The sequence below is a fragment of the Girardinichthys multiradiatus genome, chromosome 12, assembly GCF_021462225.1.
Source record: "Girardinichthys multiradiatus isolate DD_20200921_A chromosome 12, DD_fGirMul_XY1, whole genome shotgun sequence".
Taxonomy (NCBI): domain Eukaryota; kingdom Metazoa; phylum Chordata; class Actinopteri; order Cyprinodontiformes; family Goodeidae; genus Girardinichthys; species Girardinichthys multiradiatus.
This window is the reverse complement of record NC_061805.1, coordinates 32321008-32333622: the sequence shown is the minus strand read 5'-3', so window position 1 is coordinate 32333622 and position 12615 is coordinate 32321008. Positions and strand designations below refer to the sequence as shown.

The window sequence follows — 12615 nt, the reverse complement described above, 5'->3', positions numbered from 1 at the left end:
CCGTCACTGTCTCAGCTGTTTGCATTCACCAGGGCTTGTAAAAGTGGAAATTTCCATGTAGCTGTGAGCAGCTCTGGACAGTATGCATGAAGACCCTTCAGTGTTGTGTGTGTGTGAGAATCACATGTTGAACTGAGAGGAAGTGTGCAGCCCTCTTATTTGAATGAAAAGAATGTCCTCTCTTGCCTTGAGGGAATATTGTTCATGTTTTTTTCGCTTTGTGTTTGTGTCAGTGGTGCACTTTATCTATCGCCTTGTGATTCACTCGTTTTCTGCAGCCATACGTGTTGCCATGCAACTGGTTGTTTTGAGGCCTCAGACATTCCTCTCAAAGGAAATGTAGTTTAGTCATGAACACATTAGGTATTCAGCTGCTTGACTGGTGTGTGTATGAGTGAGTTTAGACCCTGCATTTTGTATGGGGAGCTGCTGTATGGTTTTTAGGTGTAAGTACTTTTTATTCTTTCTCAAAAACTACCTGGACCTTACTTTATTTGTAGTTTGATGAATCAACTGGAGGCCACCTTACTTGAAAACGAAATGCTTGCCGAACTGGTTTAGTCTGGTAGTGCCCTGTTTAGTGTGTGCCAGCTGGGGTTCATTTTTATCAGTGTAGGACATTGATAGACATCCCTATTTACAGTTTAATAACCCTAGTAAGCCTGCAGAATGTATTGCAATATCACTGTACATAATCTGCATTGCAAAGATCTGCTTGGACTGCAATGTCTATTAGGTAATTATTTAAATACCATGCATTCAAAGTCTCTATTCCTGTAATGTATTTTTTGACATTTTAAGCACAGGAGGTGGTAAAATTCACTTTAAAAACTAAAACCAAGTTGTTGCAGTAGCAATACAGAAGATGCCAGCTAAAAAGACCATTTTTAATAAAACCTTGTAGAGATTGACATGTTTAATTGTGTGTGGGGGTGTGTGTGTGTGTATATATATATATATATATATATATATTTTAGTACCTGGATAGACTCTGTTTGCTATGAACCCGACGCAGAAAGACATCAATTGCATGTTGCACCTTTTTTTTTTTTTTATTGTGCATATGAAGCCTTCTTCCCTCCCTGTTGGTTGAAGTAAGGGGGAGTCAGGTTTAGCCTAAACCGGCTCAGTTATGGTTTAGGTGCAAACACACCCTCCATTTCTGCTACCTGTCTGACCCCTTCTCTTTTCCAATGGTTATAATCAGTCTGACAGAGAGAGGTATCCCCAATCCTTGTGGTTTTTAGTATAACAATGACCATCAGTGGGACCCTTTGTGGGGTGCCTTGAGACGACATTATTGTAAATAAGCGCCGTTTAACTAAATAATCTGAACTGAAACTATCTGTGTAGTTATGCTGCTATAGGTTTAGGCTGCTGGAGGACATAATGACCACTTTCACCCTCTTCGCTACATTCTCACACTACTCTCCAATTTTGCATTATTTGCTGTTATTTCAGTTTTTAACTTTGTTCTCTCTTTTCTCTTCCTAGAAGCTACACCTGGTCTGACTCTGTATCTACCTGTGACACCTTTCTGGAGAGGGGCATCGTCCGAGCTTCTGCTGGCAACAACTTAATGCTCACCCTCTACCGATGATCCACATGGCCCTGTCTTTTAGTGTTTAACCCTTTCTCTCTCCTAGACATGGCAATTGACTGAGCTTAACTGTAACAAACTCTATGTGCTCTTTTTCAGACTCTAACCTTGAAAACTGGATCAGAGTTTATCTGTTCTTTCTTTCTAGGTGAAACGACTAAAGGAGCTACATCGATTAACATTTACTTTTCCTTCCCATAGAAAGTACTCCTGGATCAGTGCTTCTTTGTTCTCTTTGTGTCTCTGCTCTGTTCTCTCTAACCTCCAGTCGGTCGTGACAGATGGCCGCTCACACTGAGCCTGGTTCTGCTGGAGGTTTCTTCCTGTTAAAAGGGAGTTTTTCCTCTCCACTGTCGCTACATGCATGCTCAGTATGAGGGATTGCTGCAAAGTCAATGCCAATGACTGTCCACTGTCTCTACATGCTCATCCAGGAGGAGGGAATGCTGTAAGTCACTGACTGGATGCAATCTGCTGGGAAAAACGTTTTATCCAATTTGAATAAATAACTAATTCTGACTGCACTGTTCAATTGTTAGGATTAATTGGAATGTATGAACCTGACTGTTGTGAAGTGCCTTGAGACGACATGTGTTGTGAATTGGTGCTATATAAATAAAACTGAATTGAATTGCAGCCATATTAGCTAGCTGGTAATTAAAGGACCTTTTAGAAAGGATTTTTATCATTATTTTATTTCCGGTAATAAAGCAGATAAAGTGTCAATTTCCTGTTACGTTTCAATTTGTAAAATATAGGATATCTATAAGTAGCTTTTTGGCCATCATGTTTTAACTAAATATTCATGAATATAACTAATTCAGTGTGTTTTTGAATATAGTGATGTAACACTTGATAGGCCAACAATTTTCATTGATTGTGGCTTGATCAGATACTGTTTTCCTTGTTACTCACATGCATCGAAACATCAAACTTCAACACTATTCTAGAGATGTGGGAATTAAAATTACGTTGCTGATTTCTGGTCCAAGATTTGTCTCTCGCCCTGCCGCAGCCTGAATGAACCGAAATGAATGCGTCCTTTCTTTTAACTAGTACAAAACTAGATAAAGAACAGATGCTTTGACACATGAGTGGGACAATTGTATATGCCCTAATTTTTTGTTGTCAGATTAATAAAATACCACCTTGACCAAAGGACCTACACCACAGTTTCTGTCAAATTAAAACCTTAAACACAAATGAGTTTGTGTTGTCATTTGAAAAGCCCCAACTCTGAATTGGCTGGTCAGACCTCAAAGGCGACAGAAAATCTGTATCGGCCGGTAAAAGCCTGATCGCTGCAGTGCTACCTCAGAGAAGCTGTTTTCAACATATACATGTTCCTATTAGTCATACACATGTTTTAGATGCTTTAGGCCAAGGCAGGAAAGGTGATGAAGGCCTTACTGTTTTGGTCCTTCTTGAGTAGGAAATAGATAACGTAGAGCTTTCAAGTTTCAAACGGAGTCTTTTAAGTGGCCTGATCCTGATTTTTAAGGACTTTTACATAGTAGACAATAAATTAATTGTACCATTAAGGGGTCATTGATAGTGCACTTTCTGTTCCTAAAGTATTTGGCAGCATGATGGCTGAGTTAATGTGTGTACAGTACAAATTCTTGTTGAAATATTTTTACACGTCAGAACTGGTTAGACAGTGTTACTACTGAAAGTTATGTTGAACTAGACTGAATGTGATCCACTTTAACATTATCTGAACAGTGTTTTGTCATTTCAATACTTCTGAACTTATCTCCAATCAGATGATTTATTCTCAGACTTGTTTATGTCGTTTCTGTTGCTACACCTGGTATTCAGTCCATTTCCTTCCTGCTTTGCATCCTGCTCCAGTTGCTGTCAGGCAATCAAATACAAGAATACTTTGATATAGGCTGTTAAGCACATTATTGGTCTAATGTGTCCAGCATGCACAGATTTTGTCATGTCTTTTTGTTTAAAGATTAATTAGTTGAAAGAGGAATTTTCAATGGACTCTGCTGCATGTGAGGCCACATTTTTCTCAAACTACAAGCGTTATCCGACACTGAATGGTGGATCAGAAATTCCTGCTAACAGTGGCGTCATATTTAGCTTTTTGTCAGCTCTGGGTCAGAGTTGGTTTCAGGGTGTGAGCCGTTGTTCATGGCGAGGTTTAGATAAGATTCTATCATTTGCACATAAGAAAACTTTGCTCTCACATACCGTAGACTTTAATGTCCATGTTGGCTCGTGTATACCTGCCAGATAACTGTTTATAGCTCTGATATGTTTTTTATTGTCAGGTCAAAAACCAAACAAACTGCTTCTATGAAGGTTTCTAACTAGTGCCTGCCTTGGATTTGGAAGCAGCTTGATTTGGTTTCAAGGAAGAGAACTAGTGCAAACACAGAACCAAGATTTTGTTGAACCAAAGGAACAAAATAGATAGCATTTTTTAAAACATGATTCTAAAAAAGTTAATTACATCTTATATTTGACCTGCAGTAGATGGCTTTCTGATCAGTTTTAATTTGAATAAATGTATTAGTTTCCTTGGGAGACTTGACCTTGCAGCTAGTCAGAGGAGACCAGTTCCAAAGATGATTTCTGCCAGGGTGAAAGAACTACAATCTCAAACATTTCAAAGGGGTTCACCTTTTTGTCACTGCATGAAACACCTATTTACATTAAAGTCTCTGGTTGCAAGATGCAAGATATTGACTGTTCACAACCTCTCAACAGAACCTGACAAAAACAAACAAGGCAACCTACCAGACTAACATTTCAGTGCTGCTGTGTTTACAAATCCAGTTCAGACTGCTTGGCCATTACAAGCTGTTTTATACCAGGAGGATGGATGAGAGTTTTCATTCTCTAACTCTTAATTTTGCCGGCCTCTGTTTTGCATTTTCAGTTGTTTGTATTTGGGTTTTGGCTTTGATGCCATTTTCACGTCTTACTGATGTAGCTCGCTTGTTCTTTTGCTAGTGAGCTTTCTGAAGTGGGCAGAGCAACCAGTCATCTGGTAAATCGAAGCTGAAATTGCATATTTTACCCTAAGTATCTTTAGTTTGGGCTATCGAAGATTTGACATGCATTAAATTGTTGACTCATACTGCTCTTTTCTGTTGATTTCTTCTATATTTGATGGCTTTGACCTTTTTTAAGAAGTGTTGGGTCAAAGCTGACCATAAAAGTCTAAATGTACTTTTTGGTTGCAGTAATCATCTTTTCTTCTTTCTAGCAAAATCTAAAAATGTTTTAAGCCTGTTCCTGTAGGTACAAAAAAAACAATGCTGAAATACTACATAAATTGGCTTTTTGAGACTATGTTGTTTTACAGTTAAATGACAGAAGTAAATAAAGCTATTGTTGTCTCTGAGTAGGTGTAATGGTGGAAAATAAAAGGGTGTGGGTATCATTTCCCTACATTTTGTAAAGCAGTCATATAAACAAAGTTGATGGTTGTATGCAAAATATTAGTTGCAATGCAATGAGTGAGGAGACAAAGCAGAACAAAACTGCACTGAATGTATAATTTTCTTGTTGGCTAATAGTTTGAGTTACATCGTCCAGTAACCCATCCTGAATCTGAACTTTGAGACTAAATTGAATTGCACTGTCCGAACCTAATAGTCAGCTTCCACCCAGTGCACTATAAAGGAAACCAACGTTTGCATGCGGCAGAACTGCTGTTGGATCAGGCAGCTTACAAACATGATTGGCATAAGAGTGTTGCTGCCTAATAACTGAATAATTTTATCAATCCTGCAAAGTGTCCTATTGATTATGTAGGTTTTAGATATGGTATAGATAGGATATGGTATATGTATTGCATAAATGTATCTTTGTATGTAAAAACATTCTTTCATAACTGCATATTTTATTTTCGGTTTAGAGCTTTTGTTTTTTAATCTGTATATCTGTTTTGGGTGTATTTTTGATGTTTATGTTGAGTGTATGAACCAGGAATAGTAGATGCAGAGAACCGCAACCAATAGGGATCCAAATAAAACAAAGAAGGACCACTTAATACAATGCTCCTATCCATTTTGATTACTTCTATGGGCACTAAATACATTTTATTTCCACTGTTGTATCCACATAAACAATGTTCTCCAGTTTTAAGTCTCGGCTTGGAATGTTTTTGTTATTAATTACAGAAAATGGGGTTTTAGGTTTATTAGCTATTCTTCGGTCTTTCCTGCTTTTCTTCCTGGTGGGATGGTGGAGTAGCTGCAGGCAGTGTGAGACTGTTTCTTCTATTAGACAGAGTTTTAAATAGAGCTGCTGCTGCAGAGCTGCTCAGTAAGTGACATCATCTGCCCCTGTGGTGGTACTGGAAGTCAACGCAGACTAGGGTGTGTCTAAGACACCCGAAGACATTATAGCAAAGGTAGCTTAGCATTTAGAGTAGAGAACATGTGAGAGCCTCATTTAGTTGTGTTGAGGTGTTCTGTATCTGTGTATCTCAGAACTTTGTGACCTTTTAGTTTACAAGCTGTTTAAGTAGATTATGTAAAAGGCACATTTCATTGCCTGATTTAGGGTTTCTAGCTTAAATGTAAAGCTACGAACCTTGGCAGAACATCACGACTAATAATGTTATTTAATTACAATGGCTTAGATGTTGGAGCTGCATCTAATCTGACTTCTGTGTAGCTCCAGAAACCCTTGGTTTTTAAGCATGACAAAGAGACATTTATTTTGTTTGGTTTTTTTTTGGCTATTTGTTGGTTAACATTCAAAAGTTTTCCTTTATTTCATGCTTCATTCCACACATCACACAATGCATTTATGTGGGAAGAATCCAGCTTTTGTTTGTGAGCGCTTCTTTTTGTAGGTGGGATTTAGGATTATGCCACATTTGCCGTTTCAAAACACAGACTTGATTAAGACTAATCTTGTTTTTGTTTTTGTGTTTATCTTTACAGTCAGGACGCATTGACAAATCCTACCCAACAGTATGTGGTCACACAGGCCCTGTGCTAGACATCGATTGGTGCCCCCACAACGACCAGGTCATTGCAAGCGGCTCCGAAGACTGCACAGTGATGGTAAGGTGTACCTTTTCTTTTGTACCTGAAATCACTCGTCCTAATTGTGAGAAAATGACAGAGTCCAACGTTTGGTTAATAAGTGATGAAGGGCTGCATGTTTTTATTGCAAGAGGCCTGGCTGTTGTAACTCAGAGATGGGTGCAGGCCTCACCCTCTGGCTTAGATTAGGCTCAAATATGTATTATACGAATCAGAGCGGAGGAATGATTCAGTGACCTCAGAGCTGAGGTCACTGACTGTTCCTTTTTTCCCCACATGGCCTTATTTGGGATGCGAAATATAGAGATTAATTTTCAAAGATGAAACATACCAGCTTTTAACATTGAAAAAAAGTGATTAAGACTAGGGATTAATTTCTCTATTGCATTGTGGTGTTTTTTGTATGTTTTTTTTGTTTTTTCTATTGAAATGCATGCATGGTAAAATTATGGAAAAATTTAATAGCAACTTGTTCAGCTAATATGTCAATTATTCTTTAAAGTTGGAATAAATGAATTGAATTGTGTTCTCTTAAGTTTACTGACCGAACCAAGAGTGTTTGGCTTTATTGCTGATTAACATTCAGCTCCTAACTTTCTGCTGTTTCTGTACAGTTAGATTTGTTTAGCTTTTTTTGGTGTTTCATGCTCAAATTGCTTCACTTGCTGTGTTGAACTTCCCTTTAACTTGATTGTATCTCTGTCAGAAATAACATGTCTTGGTCAATGCTGCCCCCTTCAGGTTCCTAATAATATTTTAGTATATACGAACCATACAGCCAGTAACTGCACTGTTTTGCCAAAAATACTGAGACGCGTTCCAATCACTTCCATGACGTATGGGATCAAACACAGAGGCCATGCAGCATGCCTCTACAAACATTTGTGAAACAATGGGTTAGTCCTGGAAGCACAGTTTCATGAACATTTCTCGCTGTTAACAAAGTGATAGCAACTGGGTCCAATGGTGGATCAGGTAGGTAAGGGTGGGCAGATTTTAGGAAGCTTTACCGTTAGCGGTGGCACAGGGTCATAGGGTGAAAGGAAGCGGGAACAGACTCAGTGCTTGTGCTATAGCCGACATAAAAACCACACAGAGGGAGCGTAGCGGTGACAATTTTCAGCGTAGCGGCCCGCTGTGCTAAAATGCGCTGGCGAGAACCCTGAGGTCTGTTTCTCTCCTGAGCTTCATACATGTTGTCTTGTGTAGGTCTGGCAGATTCCTGAGAATGGCCTCGTGTCCTCCATGTCTGAACCTGTGGTGGCTCTAGAAGGCCACTCAAAGCGTGTGGGAATCATCACATGGCATCCAACAGCACGTAATGTCCTCCTTAGTGCCGGTAAGAGATTTACCTTCATCTTTTAAAGGTTACGTGAATTTAAAGTTCAAATTGAACAATAACATTATTTCTGTCTCAGTAGCAGTATACTGTATTTTATCTGGTTAACTTAATTTCTCACTAGGTTGTGACAACCAGATCATCATCTGGAATGTGGCCACAGGAGAGGCCATGATCTCCTTGGAGGACATGCATCCTGATGTCATTTACAATGTGTGCTGGAACCGCAACGGTAGCCTTATCTGCACTTCCTGCAAGGATAAGGCAATCCGGGTCATCGATCCCCGCAAGGAGAGCATTGTTGCTGTAAGCTCCTTCCCAATAAACCGTTTGCAGTTTTTGTACACTATCAGAAGTAGTTAGAAGTGAATTTTATTCTCGGTGCAGTTAAATTGGGTTAAGCCTACTTATTTTGATTTACAAAAATACTTTTTTTCCTACACAATTATGCTGAAACTAGATGTTGTCTGATCGCTGCAGAGCCTGTAAAGACGGAATGAATGAGTACATTTTGGGAAATAAAAACATCTGATAAACAAATCTAAAAAGGAAATGAAAACATTTATTGTACCATGCCTAAAGCGCATTCTCACATTCTGCTTGTATTCATTGCACAAATTGTTCCCTTTTAAATGTCACAGTTCAGTCTGAACTTGGTACACTTGTCTTTTGAATGAAAAGGGTTTCTCGCTTTTATTGTTTTTAAAATGAGTTTTAAGTTTCGAGGTACGAGGGATCTTTGACTGTGGTTTGAGACGGTTTTAGCAAACACTTTTAGAAAAGATCTTCCAGGAAAGTGAGTGGCATTCAGTGATCTCTTACCCCTCATTCACAAAGACTCCATCATCCGTGGGATTTGCTTTCCGTCGCACATAGACGCCATTCTAGTCAATGCGGTATTTTCCCAGTGGGACTGTGGCGTGACGAAGAGCCGTCGTCCTTCAGAAATACAGATGGAGTCTATTTTTGGAGGATGACCGAGCATGTAAATTAACAGATGGCCGAGCTGTTGTCGGATGCATTCGCACTGGATGCGAATCCTAAATGCATCCAATGTGAATCGCCACACCGAACGTAGTCTGTGTGAAAGAGGGGTTAGGCAGTAGCGATGGCGCTCATGGTTCCTACGCAGTCTTGGAAAAGTATGGAATTTGCTTTTATCATTTTCTAGGTCTGGATGAATACTGAATTTGGACAAATTGCTGTTTGTTTTTTTTAAATAATTTGGCGTAGTTCATATTGCATTTGCCAAATCACATCCTTTAGTTTTTTTTTTTTGCCTTACTAATTAAAAAATCCAAAAAGTGGCATTTCACTCCCTCTTTGGTCTCTAGACAACATTAAATTTGAATTGAACTGACTCGTGGTTCTTAAACCTGGTCTAAAATGCTGAAATAAACTTAAAGCTGCTATCTGTTAATGGTTAATAACGAGATAAGGGCAAAGTTGCATAAAAGAATCTGCATTTAGTCTTGGATTCTCCATTCCTTAATTGACAAGTTCATTTGTTATAGATTTTGAAATACAGGTGATTTAAGGTTGTTCAGATGCCACAAAAGCAGTGAAATAGTCCTTCACCTGGAAAATTGGAACCCAGGTTGTGTTGTTTCAATATTTGTGAAACCTACAAGTATTTAAACCCAACTACTATTAAAGCAGGTTTAATGTTCTCTGTACACAAATGCTCAGAATGTTAGAAAACTGAAGGAAAAAATTGGTCTATAAAAGTCTGTTTTTCTATCATGAAAAAGGTGTAAAAAGTAGAAACTCTGGACCATGTTGAGTGGTTTCATCTCTGTTCCTGTGCAACTGGCAAATGGGACATATGATGTTTTTTGGTTAGGTGTTTTTTATGAAAATAAAACTCTGTCTTCTTTACCAGTTCTGTACTGTTGGCATTCAAGGAGAGGTCCTACGTGCAGAACCAGTACCTGGAAGTTAGAGACGTTTTTGAGGATCTGAGTTTTGTTTCTTCACCACCTAGTCAGCTGATTCACTTTGTTGGGATGATCCCAGTCGTAACATCCATGAATTTGATGGTGTAGTTATAGGTCGTTAAGGGTCTTTTGTGGGTGTAGAAGGGGAAATGAAGAGGAGGCTGTGGCAGTGGAGATATGGGCTCCTACTATATCTGGAAATCCCTAACTTGGAAGTAGTGAGATAATCTCTGTAGCTGATTTGTCACTAAAGTATTTAAAAGTTTTTCCGCTGTAAAAACACGGTAATTTGATTCTAAATGAATGGAAAAAAAATGTTTCATCTTGGCAAAGCATGGACTGAACCCATTCTAGGTGTTCTGCTTTTGCACAGAAGTTGACTCTAAGCTCCTGATTCTTTATTAAACATAACTCTGGGGGGGGGGGTAGAGTGTTTCCGTTCTGTTTTCATCAGGCAGCAGGAAAGTTAATATTAAAAGTTTAATTTGCTCTGCTGCTTCAGGTCACACATCCTAACCTTTTGCATATCTGCTCATCAGAGTTGATGCTGAAACAATGCTACACAGACCCGTTATAGCCAATGTCAGAGATTAGATTTGTTCCCTCATGGGCTTTTTTTTTTATATATAACTTGTTAAAAATAAAAGAAGGCCGTTTTACAAATTTTGGGACTCGAGATCCAAATTCAGGTTAAACTGAACCCGTAGTTCCAAAACTGGGTCTGGTTAAAATGACAACCTAGTAAAACTGCTGTGTTTTGGAACTTTTATTAGCAAAATAAGGTCACAAAAATTAATAAATTGTTCATTAAAGAATCCTCATTAATCGTCATATTTTTATTTGACAAATGCAAGGTCACAGATTTGGAAATGGAGCAGATAAGTTAGTCCAGTTGCCAGAAAAGCAGCAAAATGTTCAAATACCACACTGAAAATCAGAAGCAATTTTCAACATTGTGCTTCAGGATTAATGGAACCTGCAGCTAAGGAAACAACTCATTAAGCAGTTTATTGTGGATAAGTTATAATCTAACTTTTATAGGATGCTCTGACATTTTCACCGTGGAGCTCACTCTGAACGTGTATCAGAGACTAACACAAACTCATGAGAGGTGATGATAATAAGCACATCTGGTACGTGCTTCACAGGAGAAGGAGAAGGCGCACGAGGGCGCTCGACCCATGAGGGCCATTTTCCTCTCTGATGGCAACATCCTCACCACCGGCTTCAGTCGCATGAGTGAGAGGCAGCTGGCTCTCTGGAACCTGGTTAGTCGATTCATAAGTGCTGACCTCACCACATCAGTTCATTTAATATTCGTAGTCCTCTCCAGACTGCAGTATTTTATACATGTGTTGGCCTTAGATGTACCTAAAGAATCAGAAAAATCTCCAACAGCTATGATCCATGAAGCTCCGAATGGATGAACTTATTTTATTCTTTTCTATTTCTTTAGCAAAACATGGAGGAGCCGATGACTGTCAATGAGATGGACACAAGCAATGGAGTGCTGCTCCCCTTCTATGACCCAGACACCAATGTTGTTTACCTCTGTGGGAAGGTGTGTTTCCTCTTCAGCCATCTGTTATCATGAGTCAGACATTATTAGACAAAAATATTCTTAAGCAGCAGAAGTAAACGAACAACTTTATTTCTCTGTAGGGCGACAGCAGCATTCGTTACTTTGAGATCACAGATGAGGCTCCCTACGTTCACTTCCTTAACACCTTTGTCACCAAGGAGCCTCAGAGGGGCATGGGCTACATGCCCAAGAGAGGCCTTGATGTCAATAAGTGTGAAATTGCAAGGTGAGCAAAGATTGGGAGGGATCTCAAATGTTTATTCTATAACCTCATTAAATGCATCCTTCATAAGTTCACCACTAGGAGGCAGTAAAGTCATAATGGTTCATATCTCTCTACATCTTGGTCTTTGTTGTTTTTTAATACACTGGACTGTGAATAAAGCAGTTTGTCTTTGTGTGTTGTCAGGTTCTATAAACTGCATGAGAGAAAGTGTGAGCCTATTGTGATGACCGTACCAAGGAAGGTGAGTCCACAACCTAGGTGACAAATTAAAATACAGTTATTAGTCTTCCTACTCCGCCTGGTTAATAACCGACCCCACAGTTACCTCCTGTTCTTGTTAAAGGCATTGTTTGTTTGTTTTGTTATTAATCTTTTTCCTTTCTTATCAGTCGGACCTGTTCCAGGACGACTTGTACCCAGACACAGCAGGACCAGACTCTGCCCTGGAGGCAGAGGAATGGTTCGAGGGTAAGAATGGAGACCCCATCCTCATATCCCTAAAGAACGGCTACGTCCCGGGCAAGAACCGAGAGTTCAAGGTGGTCAAGAAGAACATTTTGGACAGCAAGGTCAACAAGAAGACAGAGAACTCGAGCTCTGCCAACAAGCCTGCTTCTTCAACTCCATCAATTGTGAGTTTTTTTTGCCTTATCTTTGTTTTCCAGAGTGCATGATTGTCACTTTAGAATTTATGGTCTATTAACTACTTTTAACAGCTGGACAATAAGTCTGGAGGAGTAAAAACTAATCTAATCATGGTTCTTGCCATGGTTTTTTATTGAACTGGTGCTATCTCAGCTCCAACTAAGCCAAAGAAAATGGCTACTTATTGAGACAGGCAAAGTGTTGCGGTTACAGCCAGAAAAAGCCTGATCGGCGCATCTATAATGTCACTGTTTTTATTAAAAAG

General features: G+C 39.2%; 1 protein-coding gene across 2 annotated transcripts in view; it reads left to right on the top strand.

Annotated features, from left to right (window-relative positions):
- coro1ca (coronin, actin binding protein, 1Ca) overlaps nt 1-12615 on the top strand; it is a 38097-nt gene that overhangs the window by 22936 nt on the left and 2546 nt on the right. For both annotated transcript variants that reach the window (XM_047381079.1, XM_047381080.1), the window contains exons 3-10: nt 6517-6639; nt 7831-7960; nt 8085-8266; nt 11046-11165; nt 11354-11458; nt 11560-11705; nt 11889-11946; nt 12095-12337. In XM_047381079.1, the coding sequence (XP_047237035.1) occupies nt 6517-6639; nt 7831-7960; nt 8085-8266; nt 11046-11165; nt 11354-11458; nt 11560-11705; nt 11889-11946; nt 12095-12337 (1107 nt within the window). The remainder of the gene's footprint in view (nt 1-6516; nt 6640-7830; nt 7961-8084; nt 8267-11045; nt 11166-11353; nt 11459-11559; nt 11706-11888; nt 11947-12094; nt 12338-12615) is intronic.